This window comes from Chenopodium album, chromosome 19 (genome assembly GCF_948465745.1).
Source record: "Chenopodium album chromosome 19, dcCheAlbu1.1, whole genome shotgun sequence".
Lineage (NCBI taxonomy): Eukaryota > Viridiplantae > Streptophyta > Magnoliopsida > Caryophyllales > Amaranthaceae > Chenopodium > Chenopodium album.
Window position 1 is genome coordinate 16,717,241 of NC_137852.1, and position 17,604 is coordinate 16,734,844.

At 35.3% G+C, this 17,604-nt stretch overlaps 1 protein-coding gene across 4 annotated transcripts; it reads right to left on the bottom strand.

Annotated features, from left to right (window-relative positions):
* Positions 1–573: 573 nt before the first annotated feature.
* LOC145593487 (zinc finger CCCH domain-containing protein 37-like) lies at positions 574–15,716 on the bottom strand. 4 transcript variants are annotated; one of them, XM_081649735.1, is made up of 12 exons: positions 15,280–15,716; positions 10,980–11,224; positions 8,228–8,287; positions 8,078–8,146; positions 7,929–7,994; positions 7,590–7,811; positions 6,986–7,023; positions 6,856–6,902; positions 6,613–6,761; positions 5,353–5,406; positions 2,392–2,529; positions 574–1,012 (listed from the first exon to the last, which is right to left on the bottom strand). In XM_081649735.1, exons 1-12 carry the CDS (start codon positions 15,626–15,628, stop codon positions 839–841), a joined length of 1,611 nt encoding a protein of 536 aa, XP_081505861.1. In that variant the 5' UTR covers positions 15,629–15,716; the 3' UTR covers positions 574–838. The 4 variants fall into 4 exon arrangements, with proteins under 4 accessions (XP_081505861.1, XP_081505862.1, XP_081505860.1 ...); XM_081649736.1 differs by having other exon boundaries at positions 6,613–6,740; positions 15,262–15,716; XM_081649734.1 differs by having other exon boundaries at positions 15,262–15,715.
* Between the last annotated feature and the right edge of the window lie 1,888 nt (positions 15,717–17,604).

A 17,604-nucleotide genomic window follows, 5' to 3' on the forward strand; every position in this document is an offset into this window, starting at 1 on the left:
TAGTCTATTTTGCACAAAAATAAGTGTAATTATAGTAGATTTTGTTTTAGAATATCAAAATGCAAATTAAAATATAAAACCTAGGGTTTACACTCAAAATTCTACTAAAATGAACAAATTCGTACTCTTCTTTTTCGGAATCTAGATGCGATTGAAGAACTTCATCTCGAATGTCAAACAATTTTAGAAGTTTTGATGCAATTTGCAATAATTTTAAAGCAATTTGTAGTGAGTTTCTTTCGAGTTTTTGGTTTTGATGAGATAGAATTTATTGAAATGGTTTTGAAATGATGTTGATTTTTTTTTTTTTTTTCCAATTACAGTGGTTACTGGGGGGTAAGTGTGGGTAATTGTATGGTTAGTGGGGTGTGGTTAGTGGGGGTAAGGATTTTACGATAAAGGGGGGTGGTGTAGTGAATAGGATTTAAACCCTGAACTGCATAATATTTCCTCTGGCCCGCTACCAACCCACCGCGCTAATGAGTAATGACCCACACCGACCAGCCACAACTTGCCCAATAATCAGGCCTATTGACAATACATATGCACAAGCAAAAAAAAGATTAAGCGCAGTTTGGGAAAAAGATTTCACTAGTATAAAGCGATTGTATAACCATTGAAGTACTGAACACCTGAATGATTTAAATTTGATGGCTGTCAAACTTAAGCAGAATTATCAATTTCTAAAGAACCATTTAAAAAAGGAGAAATTAATAGTAAAAAGGATGCATAGATTAGACAATCAACATGAAGAAAACATAATCACACAACTACAAATCAACAGCAATCATAAACAGCTTTTCTGAACTTATACAACAAACTTAACAGTCTGCCGCTATTATTCAGCTGTTGCGACATTCTCTCCATCCTCGGTTTCTTCCTCTTCAGCTTTTGAGGAAGTTTCCTGTCCTGCCACGGCCATGACCTCTCCTGGAGGCGGGTGGTCAAACTTGCAATTAGCCCCATAGCTACATGTGCCAGTTTTCATATAAAAGGGGCAATGTTCAACACCCTGTAAACAATGGATCCAAATTTGTGGACTTAGCAACGAAAGCAGATACAAAGTGTTTTATATCAAGTCATACTACAAAAAGATGGCAAGATTAATCAACATTTGACCACAAGCAGTCTTTATATGTCTTATGTTTAGCTTTTGTACATTAGGCGATAATTTTTCTCAGTGTCAATTTTGCTACTTTGCCTTTCCTAAGTACTAAAGACCCATTGTCTAATAAGAAACAACAAAGGCAGTGCAGTATAGACATAATGACTGTAAGCTTGGTTTCCCCCTAAATTGCTCAACCATTTCGTTCAAAAAGTCTCTAGAGACTATATCTATAATGAAATAATAAAATAAAAGTAAATAAATCTACAATAATAATTTAAAAATTCTTTTTTTTCCCAACTTTCAATCACAAGCTGTCAAATCTAAAATTCTAAAAATCTAAGCACTCCCTTTTTAGGATTTTTTTTTTTTCTTTTTTTTAATGGAAATGACCTCCAGAAAAAACTTTTTTAACTTCCGCTTTCACTATTTGTTTTTAACAAACATAAAATTGGGAAGAAAAAAAAAATTCTTTATACATATACATAAAATTTTATAGTCTCTAAAATTTTATTTAACATACATAAAATTGGGGAAAAAAAAAGAGAAAAAAAAAAACGAAAAAGAGAGTGCTTAGATTTTGAAGCTTACTATCTCGTAGACGGTAATCTCCAGAAAAAGAATTTCCCAACTTTTATCCCCCCCCCCCAATTTTATGTATGTTAAATAAAGTTCTTAAGATTACTATCTTCGGGACTAAGGGAGTATTGCTAAGCTTGAACAAGTTTGAAGCTTCTTTAATAAACACAAACGAGGTACACTTGTTCATATGAGTTCATTACCAGCATATTTAATTATATTAATGAACAAGCTCTACATAAATGACGACAGCCAAAGGAGAATCTACAACATACTTTAACAACTAGCAAACATTTGAACCAAAAATTCAGTAGGGAAGATAATCAACAAACATCATCTGAAAGAGAGATTTTTTTTTTTTCTTTTTGTTTTTTTCAAAAGAAATTGTAAATCTGCATATGGAGCACAAATGAAAACATAACTAGGCTACGGATTCATACTTAACAATTAAAAAGGTTAAGAATTCAAAGACTAAAGAAGTAAAGAGTCCAGATATGGTTTCAAATAATACTTCAATCCAATGAGATATTTGATGCTGGAAACCAAAATAACAAAAGAAATTGACAAGTTATTATATTCAATGCCTCTGAAAAAAGAAAGTGCTAAACAGTAACATGGAAAACATATCGTACACCAACAATTTAATTCTAGAGCATGGCAAAGTGAAGATGTTTCCCTTTCAACAATAAGTAGATACATAGGCATACCTCTCTCCTCGGAAGACCCGCGAGAGTAAATTTAACATTTGGTTCCAGGGTCTGGTTTCTTGTGGGTGCAGATCTGTCTATAGGGTGATGGAACCTGCACTTTTCTCCAAATTTACATTCTCCAGTTTTCATATAGAACTGCATGGAAGACGAAAAATAAAATAGGGACCATAATCAGAAGCTGCTGCAAACCACAAATATTAGACCCTAGAGGCCTAGACCAAACCAAATATAAACCCCTAGTATAAATTACCAAAGAAACATGAAAGATAAGAGTAAAAGTATTTTTGTTTTCATTACAATAAAAGTTTCTAGATATTATATGTTACTCGGTTTTAAATAGGGGTGTTCGTCCTTTTTGAGAGTCAAATTACACCCACTCAATGAATACAGAACAATTCTTGGTTAAAAAATTTAAAAAAAAATATACTTCGGTATTTTTTTGATTGCACCATTTGTGATTTCGCGCTTACCAATGCATTAATTTAATGATCAACATCTTTAATTACACTTTAATAAAAAAAAAAATTATAAAAAAGTTGATATCCCACATGACTTTGCTTTCCTTACGTATAAATCACAAAATATGGTCAAACAATATAGTGTGAATAGTGTGAAATTTTAAATGGTGTAATATAAAAACATGGAGGAAGACCAGGAAGTATATTTTTGAGAAAATTATCTTCATGAAGAGGCTATAAGAGGTAATCCCCTTTCTATTGAGAATAACTAACAGAGTTAATCATATGTTAAAAATTGAACAATTATACAAGTTATAAGGCACCAAAGTTGAAAAAGAGAAAAAAAAAAAAAAGTTTTTTTTTCTTCAATTTGATTTTTTTTTTTTTCCTTTATAATGAACTAATACTATAAAAAAATTTTGTTACTAAAATGAGCATTAATGTATATTTCAGGGTATCAAAGTGAATAAAGAAATAAACCACAGGGCATCAAGTTAGAATTATCAAATCAAAATCATAGTGAAACATAGTTTACAAGCTTGGGGCACTAATGTGGAATTTTTTTAAGGAAATTTTGACATTAGCTACCACTAAAATGACCCTCTTTCACATTTGCTACCTGTTGAAAATTTTATTTTAATTTACTACCACCAAAATCCCACATTGTTAAATATCACTACCTCCATCCTTATGCCATTACTGTTTCCGTTAAGGAGCCCACCCACCCTCACTGCCATCGTACAACCACTCCTATCTCCTCCACCACCCTCACTCCTCTCCCCGTTCCGGCACCTAAACCAGTGACATCAATCGCCACCGGCGACATCAATCGCCACTCCTAGCCCCACTTCGCCGCCCTTATCTCTCCTCTTCACCGTCCCTATTGGCTATGGTGGTTGAATTTGGCGCTCGAATCATTCTTTTATCAAGAAATTAGCACAAATTAGCAAAATGCATAGAATTGCACTTTTTTCACACAATTCACAAATTAAAAATCAAGAAACTTCTATAAAATTTAACTTTAGCTTTGGAAGTAGAGTAGGACTTTCAGGAAGCAATTCAACAGAATGAATCAAATTCGTCAGTCTCTCACCGACAATCCGATCATCAGCCGCCGGAGACCGATCGATGATGAAGGAAGACAACGAAGAATCACGGATCTCGCCGGAATCACAGCAGATTGTAGAAGAAGACGTCGTTTTTTGCGAAGTTGAGGCCATTGAAGAGGATTAGAGATCCCAGTAATAGTAATAGTAATTATCTATTAAAAGTGCCGGTTTTCAAGTGGTCGGAGGTTGAGTTTGGTTTTAGCGGTGCGATGGTGGAGTGACTGATATGTGGAGGTCGATTTGGGTTGTTTGTGATTGATTGGGCGACGCTTCTAACTGGTGGCTGCTTCGACGGTTGGTGGGCGGTACGGCTGTGCAAAGTGAACTACTGCTACTGTTATTGTCGTGTTGGTTGGGTGTTGTTGGTGTTTGCGTCATTGCGTGAGTATAGACGGAGGTGCGAGGTGGTTGTGAACAGGGGAGGTGACTCAGGTGAAGGTGAGGGTGATGCCGCTGAATTGTGTGGTGATGGTGGTTGGTTTGAGGTTCGGTGTGGCTACTTGGTGGGCAGGTATAGGGAGGGGGAAGGGTTGCTGACAGGGAGGGGGAGATGGAGATGGCTGGGAAATATATATATTTTTTTAAGAGTATTTTTTTTCTTTTTATTTTTAATAAATTAAATTATTGTTTAATAAAATGATGGGCCCCACTTAACGGAATTCTAACGGATTCTGTTAAATGGTAGCAACATTTAACAATGTGGGATTTAGGTGGTAGTAAAATAAAATAAAATTTTAAACAGGTAGTAAATGTGAAAGAGGGTCATTTTAGAGGTAGCAAGTGTCAAAATTTCTTTTTCTTAACCATAGGACACCAAAGTGGAATTATAACAACCAAAGTGGAAATTTACATTAAACATAGTCCTTATAGTAAGATGAAAGGGTTGGAGAGCAGATTAGCACCGCCATCAGCAAAAAGAAGAAAGTTCTAGTGATGACCTCAAAAAGAATTCAACAACTTTCAATGCACAGTCCAAACAAAATCGATGTAAAGGATCTTCTATTGATTGTGTTGTAGCAGATGCAAGAAAGATTAGCGAAGAACACATAGATATACAAGGTTCACTAATAATGAGCTAGCTACGTTCATGGGCAAGCGAGAGGATGTTTATTGAATTCGAGGAAGAAATCAAATTACATAATCGGCTATGTTAAAACCTAGGGAGCTTATATATAGAAACAGCCCTAAAATAGGCCCAAACAGAATACTGTGCAACAATATAACAGATACCATCGGGAATAACAGATTTAGACATAATTTTAGCAAATTGACAACCTTAGAGTAGAAGAAAAGAGCAAGTTATGAAGGCTCTAAGATGGATTTTATCACTCCTCACAGATAGTTCAAAATTCAAAAGTAACAAGAAATATATGAGTTTGCTTACTACTTACATCACATTCAACCTGGCCGGGCCGCTGGGGGTACATAATTGGGACCTGCCCATACTGAATTATAAAAAAAATTAAAATAAAATAATAAGACAAGATATGACACATTGGCAACTGAAAAATGGAATGATATACCAAAAAGAAAAGAAAGTGAAATAGGTAACGATTATCACAATATAAACTGGACACATCACATGGCATACATAAATTTGAGCAGGAAATTTTTTTTATTAAAAAATTTTGCCCTGTTTTACTGTCCAGCTTCTTTTCCACTCTTGCCTAAGGTATACTTAGAGAACATGCTATATTGTTCTTGCAATGTTTAGTTTGCATTTATTAATCTTTTGGGAGTGTGTGTGTGTGCGCGCGTTTGTGGTTTTTTTTTTTTTTTTTTTTTTTTTTTGGGGGGGGGGGGGGGGGGGGTTGAAGAAAGTGATGTATATGTATTAAAGAGTTGGTCTGAACTTTACTAAGTCATTGTTACAAATACGAAATTATACTGTTGCTGCCATTCTTAAAAATACAGCCAACGAAACAGTGAGCTCTCAGTTTTAAGAGCCATGAACCCTTTTCTTTCTGTATGTTTCACATATTTTTGGCTGCTTTTGTTTTAGTCAATAAGCCTGGTGCAAGAAGCGTTAAATATTGACTTAAGTTGCATGCCTCTGTACCCCAAGGTCAGGTCTGCAACCTGGGTTCCTTAGCATCTAAAATGGCACCTCGCTATGCCCTGAACCTAGGTATATATCTAAGAGTCCCCTTATGTGGCATTTGGTATGTGGGATTATGCGTTGCGAATGGGATTATTAAATATTAATACCAAGTCTTTATAAACCACTGTTTTATTAGATAGTGGGGATGGGCAAGGGATCATTTGGCCTCTATTCCCTAGAATTGATTACCTTGGGAGAGGGGGGGGAGGCAGGTGGGCAGGCAATAAGATGGTTAGAATTCTCTAATTTAGTAAAATCACAATATTACTCCGATCAAATGACACATATTTTGCCCAACACTTATAATACACAATGATAAAAGGTTCAGATAGTAAATTTTTACTTAAAGCACTATCTTTTCCCCAAATAAGATGGTGCACCTGAAGTAAAGGAAGGATGAAAGATTAAAAAATTGTCAACGAGTGTGCAGTGAATGGAAGCAAATAAATAGACAGGTATAATAGCACAAGGCAAATATATATACAGATGAAAAGTGCAATGTTGTAAAAACAAGCTTGTTCAATATGCAACAGAAGCACAATAAAATTACCATTGTTTGAGCCAGCCGAGGTTGAAGACTTTGGAAAATGGAGGCAGCTGGATTGACAAGCCCCACATTAAAATTTGCTAATGAAGGAAAAACTGTATGGCCTACCATTGCAGCAGTGGGATTGATAACTGAGTAGGGAGATAACAATTCTGTGAAGCAATTCCACAATATTAAGCACTTACTTATGTAATCTTCAAGCATAGATGAAATTAAAGAAAAAAGAAAAGCAAACACAACGTTTACCATTCCTATCAGGATGATTGTATCGGCAAGTGATCCCATACTTACAGCTGAGAGAAATCAGAAATACATGTTAAGTAATATAACCATAACTTTGAAGCCAAAGGACATAGATCAGCACTGTCATGTTCACCTGCCAGTTTTCATGTAGAATGGGCAATCGACTTCATCCTGTCACAAGTAGGCTATAAAGCATCAGTTCTGACTAAAATAATATCAGAAGACCAGGTCCAATTACATTGTCAACAGGCACAAAGCCAAGTATATAATTTTTATCTTTCACTTTTTTCTTAGGAAGAAAACCTGGGACATACATGAGCTACTGATAAATCACTCGTCACCTAACAATTACTTCAAGTAATTTTTGATCCAGCATTTAATGACAAAGGCTAGTCAGCTTATTGTTACTCAGGAGGGCTGTGATCTTTGGTTTAACATATAAACAGAATAAATTATTCCAGCTAAATCAAAAGGTAATAAAGACAGTTAACATAAGAATTTGTGCATGGAACTACAGAAGTGCAGAAAAATAATTTTTTTTATGGACAATTTTAAACTCTTTCTCCAAATACAATAAGAGACTAAAGTTGTTTTATTTCTACAACCCCAATTTGATTTGTGGCAGATGGTATGATTAGACCAACAACATACATCTCGAATGTAAACAAATGAACAAATAAATAGTCTAATCTTTAAATGAGATTAGATGATGTCAAAGTTTTTGATTTTGGACTAACCGGACGCATGGGCAGTCCTTTCGAGTTATATGATAATGCAGCATTCGAGGTGGGTTTGAATATATTTTCATCACTAGCAGTACCATCACTACCACGCTGATCTATCGAATGAGTCTGCACTCCATCACTAGCTTCTTGTTTATCTGATGGGACTTTAATATCTTTAGGGTGATGAAATTTGCATGATGTACCAAATTTACATTTTCCCGTTTTCATGTAGAACTGTTCACATAAGCACATATGTAAATCACCATATATGTAGAAAATATAAAACACTGAGAATAAAAGAGAAAAAAAAAAATAGAAGAGTCATGGCCAGAAAATGGTTGAGCAACACACCGAACAAACAGGCTCAGATGGTCTATCAGGTAAATCTGGATCATCAGTTTTACTGCTAGATGAATCCTGGGGAAAAAAAAAAAAACTATCTATTAGGCACCAACAGCGATAGTCTGACAAAATTAAACAATGTAAGCCTATTCTCCTACCAGTTTATCCTTTGGATGATTAAATTTGCACATCTGACCAAACTTGCATTTTTGAGTCTTTAGGAAGTACTGAAAATAAAGCAAGAGTGAGGAGGCACGTAAACTAACTCACAAAGGCATTTTAAAGACAAAAAATACATTTATACATACCGGACAGTCTGGTTCTCCAGGTCTTTCAGGATGGGAATCAGAAGAAGGAACTGAGGCAGGCTGCATCAAGCAATTGACATAGATCACAAAAGTTTAATCCAGAATCCAATCACCCAAATTTCATACAGCAAGATAATATTTTGTTTAATAATCAGGAATCCAAAAAGTGCGGGTGATGAATAGGTAAGAAAGAAGATTGTGCATGTCCACATTAGGTCCTTTCCCTCCCTCCCTCACACAAACAACTGGCACTTAACCAAGAGATTTTGGGGCTGTTCAGTGAGAAGAACACCCATAATCAAGAAATAGATTTTAGCAATTACAAAAAAAAAAGATGGGCAGGAATTAATTGACAGTTTGGTTTTCTGTCAAAGGTTCAAAGTTTCAAACTGCCATTAACAAATGTTTTCAAACAAAAAGATTTCATATTAGATATGGGAATAGAAATATTATACTCCGTATATTTAAAGGTAATTTCATACTAAATGTAGCTTAGAAAAAACAACAAAAACATTTTCGGGAATCTATACGTACATAGATCATCGATGCGCTCCCAATCAATTGGAATTAGCAAGACATTTTTTCAGAAAAGAAAACCATTGTTTAAGCTCTTCTGAACAATGATAGTGGAGCATATCGAACAAGTAAAACACCCAGCAGGAAACAGCTGCAACCTGGGGAAACATGAAGCAAAAACACAAGTGCAGAGTGGGGAGAGTCTAAACTCAAGATCTACAGAATTTTTTGCCAACATAAGGTACGGTCCAAAAGAAGGAATCCCACTGATACCTCAAAACAAGTTTTTAGGTTCATATTGTAATATGTGTCACACAACTATATTCTCAAATGAACAAGGAGCACAATGCTCGATGTTGAAACACAATATGTAACCTAAATATGTGTAAAAGCCAAAACCCTAAGCGTGCTTAACTTATAATTGCTTAGTAACCTAAGACATATCATAAAGATTGCTCAATGAAAGTGACGCATGGAGTTATTCACTGATCCCCTTTGTATTGCTTTACCAAAAATCAACCACAAAGGTAATAAATGATCCTTTTGGACCTCATCCTTAAATCATCATGATGTCTCCTCTAATCATACCTCAACTATCCCTACCTACGCAAATATTAATGCAGGTCATAATCCACCTTTATATTTATAGCATTTTTAGTCATGTCCTTGAATCAGAAGCTGATAGGCTGATTGTACCATCATACTGAAAAGCCAATACTACTTATACTATCATTAATGAAGGCCATAATCCAACCTCCTCTTTATTCTCACATTGGTTCTCTGGTACCATGAGATAATCAGAATCTGATTGCGTCATTTCACTGACTACAACAGTAATGAATAGCAAAATGTATGAAGTTATCATCTAATACAGCAAATGCCTTCAAAAATCAGCCCAATGTATCCATGTTGTCTGTGTTCTAATCATGATTTCAAGATATAGTCATTGTTATAGCACTTAATTTGCATACGCCATGATGCACATTAAAAAAAACCAATCATATGCAATAAACAAATACAAACAAAGAGGTCACGCTGTCCAGAAACTTAGAAACCCTAAACTGCCTAACAATGCATAACCTTTAGTCCCTCGGTCCCTCCCCCCTCACCCCCTCCAAATAATATGGCAACCTCTGAAGCAATGTGATGCACCCTGTTTAGGTGCACTAATAACTTGAAAAATAATAGGCATATTAATATGTAACTGTGGTCACATGTGCGCATGCGTGCATGTGTGTGTGTGTGTGTGTGAGGGAGAGAGCAAGAAATTTTGTCAAACATATTAGACAGAGTGTCAAAAACATTTTTTCCCCTCATTTTTAATGGAAAGCATTGCCATTGCATCAACAGTGTCAGGTTAAAACTTCATCTTCAAAGCAATTAGATACGTACAAATAAGATAGGAAGCAAAACTGATAGATACATGCCATGTGACCCAGCAACCTAAGCATAGTCACATAGCTTGGCAGGAATTTATACCCTCCAACTCAAAACTTCTAGAGTAAGCAACATAAGAATTTATCATCCAGTCAGACTAAAGGTTCTACAGAGAAAAATGGATTAAGCAACTATTATAATATAATTTGAAATTATAGCATCACAAATAGGTTTGCATATAGCTTTTTCATATGCTTTGTTATAAAAATAATTTCCTTAATACTATTAAAGTACCCAATTGATAGATGTATTTCAAATTTTCAAGGAAAAAAAGTAATAGTGTTTTTAAATATGCCTCCACTAATTGATACTCGTTGTTTAGAGAATGAAAGGAATAAATGTGAAATGTAAGAGAAAACCATGTTGCTAGAACTCCGAATTTTTATCAATGCTCCAAAGTAGTGTTTTGCAACCAACTAAGCACAGCTTGAATCGAGAGAGATAAGCTCATTAGAAAAAAAAAAAAAAAAAAAAAAAAAAAAAAAAAAAAAGGAAAGGATAGAACTGTGTTATAGTTACAAAAATATATAATTCAGCAAACAGAATGTAACGTATCCAGTTTTTGATTGGCTGAAACAATTCATGTGTTGGGAGAAAAGGAGATAGCTACGCAAATTATAGTTGGAAAGTTCTGAATAATAAGCATAAAGTTACCACCCTCTTATTTTGTTTTAAAAATTATTTAACCAGGCTGATAATACAATGCTGATACATATAAATATTAATAATATAAATAAAAAGCGTATTAAATTATAATAAACAGTAGAAATAATATAATTGATAAGTATCAAAGATTCACCTCTTTCCAATCAGGGATTCCACCTGCAGGAACCCAGATAGGGTGATCAAACTTGCAATTATCTCCAAACTTACAGATTCTAGTAAGCATATAGTGCGAGCAGTCCTTTTCTCCAGGTCTTTGTGGATAAATTGGTAAATTGCTTGCACTCTCCAATCTAGGGCGCTTGGCCAAAGAATCAGAAGCAAACCAAGCCTCATTTTGCCCAATCATATGGGCACCCAGAACAGGATGATTGTAGAGAGCTTTAGTAGATAATATGAGTATAAACAAGAAAACCACAAATATGTGTGTTACAATATAACTTCAAATAGCTTTAAAGTAAGAACTTATTAGATAGAAAAAAAAAGATAGAATTGTTGTATAAGAAAAGTTTAAATATATTCAAGAAAAAGGCATATGTTACAGAATATAGGAGTGATGGAGAAAGAGAGATCTTTCGCTATGTCAGAGTAAGAATTTTTTAATTATTTAATATAGGATTTTGTTCGGTCTTCAAACTTTTGGCCTCTTACCTTAAATGGAAGATCCATCTCACTTAACTCATGCAACCCATGATGAGGGCCCCAAAATTATCTTACTCTCTTCCTTCATACCTCACAAAATGTGGAACCATCCATCTTAATATGCATGCCCAATGCTAAGAGAATAATAATTTCAGGACAAAGGGAATATAAAGAAATGACAAGGAACCAATATACATGCCAAAGGACCAGAATCCTCACAAATAGAATAACCATTGACACCACCCAATAGATATTCAGCATCTCTATAAATTTGTCAAAGAGACCCCATGAAAGACCGGTTAGTGCAAAAACCATAGAAAGGCTAATTAGGCACCCTTTCAAACTATGAATTATAGGGGTAGAATGATTTTTAAAATCCTGCTATTCAATTATATCCAAACGAATGAGATGTATTTCCTCCAACCTACAAGACTCTAACTCCTATCTGGACACTACATTACCAAGTATAAGTTTGAGACAAATCTAACATGCTTCTGTAAGAGCACTGTGTCTTAGACAACGATGACAAAATGAATGTAAAAGAGTGGTTTTCAATGATCTCCGCGTGAAACATAATCTATATCATAGCTAAAATATTCTTTGAATATTTAACAATAAAAAATCTCTAATTCTAGCTCCTTACAACACTTATCATAGCTAAGTTGGAAGAAACTTAACAATAAAAATCTCTAATTCTAGGTAGAATTATCTGCAAAAGCTCTAATCTAAGGTGGAAATACATCCTTTGAAAATTTACACAATTTCATCTGTAACACTACATATTGTAAGGGACATCAACAGATAACATAACAAGAAACTCCAGAAGCAATCTTAAGAGACAGCTCAAGATAGTTATACAAAAATAAATAAATAAATAAATATAAAATAAAATAAAAAACAATTGCATTGAAAGACTGCAAGGTCAAGCTAAAATATTCATCAGTGGACAAATTTACAAGAACACAAACATGTGACATTACTATTTGCAATACCACCTCTGCTTTTTTGTTAGTTGACACGTTTTCCTTTTTGGGAAGTTTTTTTTTAGTTGACACGTTTCTATTTTAAGCCTATTTTTTGAATTGAATAGTCAATTTTACCCTCATTCTTAATCTCTCTCCTCACAGACCCAATCTCTCTCCACTTTACCCAACATATCACAGCATCACACTTCACACCATGTTGTTTTCTCTCTCCTTCATTCCACACCGTCACCACGGCACCACCGCAACCACTGCCACAGCCCCACCGCCACACCCCATTTTCCTTCACCATCGGGATTCTCCTCGCCTCCTCCTTTCGTCCATTCAACACCACATCTTTCCTCTCTACACCGCACCACCTCCACTTTAACATCGCCTCACCTCCTCAACTCGACAACTCATACTTTTAAAGACTTGATTTTAAAATAAATAAATAAATAAAAATCAAATTAATCGGGTTTTGGGACATTTGCTAATTAGGATAATGAAAGAAGAGTTTAGAGTTTAAAGAATGGGGATCGGAGATAAAATTTGAGGTCCATAAATTGGTTGTGATGGTGACCGGTGAAAGGTAAGTGGTGGTGAGATGGTTGATTAATGTGTCAAGGGCCAAGAAGAAACAACAGTGTGTGATAGGGGTAAGTGGATGGGGGTAGGTAAAGGCAAAGGTATATTTGTCTTTTGATTCTCTCTTTCATTCCTCCTTAATATGTGCGCCAAAATGAAACGTGTCATCTAATAAGAAACGGAGGAAGCAGTATTAAACCAACTTTATTAAAGATTGGCTTTTGCTTTTATGCCACACCTCCCATCAAAAGAAATATTTTTTAGCATTACAGTTCAAAGACCTAACCACCCTCCGCCATAAGCCTAGAAACTTTTGCAAACTCACTAAGTAATTTTTAGACTTCTTCCCAACTTATATCTAGGAGAGGCATTAATATATATAGTCAATCTACCAAATAATAGCATGAGGAAAAACTTATAAGCAATGTCACACCAACACATCAAACTTTCTGCCATTTTTGTGGCAATAAAACACAACAGCTACAATGACATGGAATAAGCACCTGGTTCACCAATGTCATCAGATTATACCATATTTAATCGAGCAATGATACAACAGGGAGACGATATCTGCATTTCCATTAACTCCCACCAAGCATCTTCAGCATTAAGATCTATTAGCCCCTTTTTCCCCTCCTTTAAATCCCTTCAAGCATCTTCAACATGAGATCTGCTAACACATTTACCAAAGATACTATCTCTAGTGGTTGCCGACAAAGATCATCTTCTTCCATACACTTCTATGAATCTAGAAGTGCTTTCATACTTACTCCATCTATCCACATCTTATACTTTACACTGTATATCTACATTTAGATTTCTATCCCGTACATCCATCTCTGACATACACATATGTCCTTCACTAAACATTCAACCCATGGTCTCATGCTAGACTAATAATCATCCAAAAGATTTTTCCTACAATTCATGGTATAATTGGTATACTTCTCATCATCCAATCTATTACAGCCCCATATATAACTCATAAATGGAAGTTTTAATAAAACCACAAGACAACCACGGATGTAAGATACCAAATTAGCTTAATTTGCTTTTGTTCTTGGACTTCTTACATGGAGTAGGAATAAGACATAGTCTATTTTCTTAAGTAGTTGCTATCATCATTTGTTAGACAGCTACATAAGCCTCATTATTGCTGCTACACTCCACGTCGAGATTGATATATGTTTACGGGAAGTAAGACACCCATTCTTATTCTTTTGCAACAAACACTCTAAGCGGTTACTTGTTTAATCAGTTTGTTATGGAACTTGGTTTTGGGTCCGTTTGATTTAGAGATCAAGAAACCATTTTTGTTTTTTTCCACTTGAAACTAGGTTCAAATCTTAGCATTAAGGTTCAAATTTCAAACATATATAAGTAAATCTTTCCAATCTGGATGAAAGGAAACCTTGATCTATATTTAAGTAGAGAATGATAGTACAAACTTAGCAATCACAAAAAAAGAAACTGCAATCCTTTAAATAACATATCATTTCACACCTAAAAGGTTCATAGAAAGAACAAGTGACCACACTAACTAGCATGAAAAACACAACTCTCAAAGAGAATGTCCATACTAAATTACTTACGCCATTTGACCATTTACGATCCAAGTTATTTCAGCATTTATATTCCAATTATGACAATTTATACTTTATAATGTTACATAAACAAAAGAATTCATGGTCAATGTATTTAGGAGACCGTGTAAAGTCAGCTGGAGCAAGTAACTTGAGACGGGGGCTAACAAAGGAGAACCATTTACTAAAAAAAATACATTATACCAATGGTACCAAAGAGATAAAAGCAGCGAAAACCCGAACTAAACCTTCCACTCAACACCATTCTCAACATAGCTAAATCACCATCAAAGCTCTGATAAGCAATTAGATTGACAAACCTATGAATTACTCCATATATAAAATGTTCAACATCAATCCCAGTAATTATATACACACATAGACACATTAAAAATGGGGCATTCCAGCTACTTCAAGACTAAAATTACGACGAATTAGCAAGGTATTCAAGTTATCAACCTAAGCAATAGTTTCACAAATACAAAAACATTAATACAAGTAAATTTTTGAGGTGAACTATGTTAGCATTCCGAAGAACAAAGCTAAATATTGTCCAATAATTTCGATTAAAATCCGCAATTGTAAAGCCCTAAAGAATGCTGAAAATTGAAGACAAGATCTCAAGAAGATTATGATTGCTAACCTTCAGAAGGGCGCTTACTAAGAGTAGAAGAGGCGTCGAAAGAAGGCCACAAAGAGGTGGAAGTAGCAGCAGGAACGTACATTCTGGAAGCAGCAGAGGTGAGTCCAAGGTTGTCAATGGAGGAGAGAGAGTGGCGGTCAGAGGAGGAGTAGCGAAGTGAATGAGGATCGGAAGGAGTAGTTCGATTGAAAGAGGAAGGAGGGTCAGAGGAGAGAGAGTGAGGGTCGAAGAGATAGCGAGAAGAGGTTCGAAGGGAAGATGGTGGTTGTGGTTGTTGTTCTGGATCGTATGCATCAATGGCGGATCTTGAAGAGGAATTGTATATGCTGGAGAATTGTTTTTGGTGGCCGTAAATTTGATTCGCCATTGTTGAATGCTTGATTTTCAAGGACTCACCACTCAAATTGAAATTAAAATTTAGGTGGCTACTGGCCTACTGCTATATACAGAATACACTCTGGGATGGGTCTCAATATCTTTGAAGATGGAAGCCGAGAGTAGGGATGGAAATGGATCGGGTTCGGATCGGATGGAGCTCCACCCGCATCCATCCGTTTCATCCGATCCATCCGTCACCCGCATAATACATCACCCGAAATCCATCCATCCATCATCCGCGGGTGAAACGGATGGGTCGGGACGTCGGGTGGTAAATGGGTGTGTGAATAAAAATTAATTTTAGATAAAAAAAATACTTGAGAAAACTATTTTGACCCTTTAATATTAAAATACTCATTGTAAAATAATTGTGAAATGTCAAATATTAACATAAAAAATAAAATATAATCGTACTATACAACTTCTAATATGCAAACATTATATATGTATAAGATATTTATATTTATTTTTAAAAAAGGAAAATTTGATTCTAATAATCCAACCTTTGCTCTATCTTATTTTATTAATCCAACCTTTTGATTATTCATCAATAATCCAAGCTTTACACCCCATTCTATTCTATTAGGCCAAGGCCGGTTACCTACCTCTAATAACAAGTCATCTTGCCACGTGTCACACTATAATTCGTCCAAATATAAAATTCAGAAAAATTTCAAATTATTTTTAATTAAAAATAAATTATTTGTATTGTTTCCCCTTCCTTCAACCTCCATCCTTCCTTTTCACCTTCATCAATGGCTGCCCTCTTCCCCACCACCTCCATCCTCTACATTCCTTCCATTTTTTCGGGCAGCCTCACCTTTCCCTCCCTTTTTCCGACAGCACGCATCCTCCTTCCCTCCACTTTCTGGGCAGCCTCTTAACCTCCACCACCTCCCTGCTCCACCTCGCACCAACACACGCACCGCAACTCTCACATAGCCACTCAACGCCAGCAACCACCACCACAACTCCCAGCAACTATGAGATGTAGAATTGTAGATCGATTTTTCGACCACCTTCCCTGGGCTCCCTCTTTTGAATTCCTAACCCAAAAACCCCAATTAACCCAAAAATCCCAATCCATGACCCAGATAAACCCCCAATCCCTAACCTAGAAACCTCCCACTTGACCTCCTCCAAATTAATAAACACACATTCGCATTTTTTTTTAAAAAAATTTATGTTGTTGTTGGAGTATTTGTCAATTGATTTCAAAGGTAGAAGAAGGAGGTGGATTTGCAGGGAGTATGAGTGTGATAGAGAGAGAGAGAGAGAGAGAGAGAGAGATAGGTGGACTTGTAGGAGGTAAGGAGGTGGCTGAGAGGGTGGTCGGAATCGGAAAACGGATGGGAAGGGGCGGCAGGGAGGTGGGGGTGGTCAAGGAAGGGGAAATTGGGTGGTTGGGGAAGAATTACTTTTGTTTTTATTTTTTTAAAATTCTTATTTCAAAATAAATTGAAAATGAAAAAAAATATTAAAAAAAAATTACCTAAACAATAGGTAGCAGGTCAATTTGGCCTAATAGAATAGAATGAGGTGTAAAGCTTGGATTATTGGTGAATTATCAAAAGATTGGATTAATAAAAAAAAAGATGGAGCAAAGGTTGGATTATTAGAATCAAATTTTCTTTAAAAAATAAGAATATTTATAATACTAAACGGATGGATGGATGGGTGACGGATGGGATTAACCACCACCCAAATCCGACCTGATCCATCACCCGATTCACCCGTCACCCACCTCTCATGTAATCCCCCGTATTTTTAAATATGTTATAAATGAAATTTAATTTTATTTATAATATTGATGTGTATTTTTTCCGTAATTTAATTTCATAATATTCAAATTATTAAATTGGATTCAAAATTATTTTGGTACAAATTATTTTATGAATCTTCATTATATAATCTATTTCAATACAACTAAAGCTTAGTCCATTTCATTCATTTGGCCCATTAATT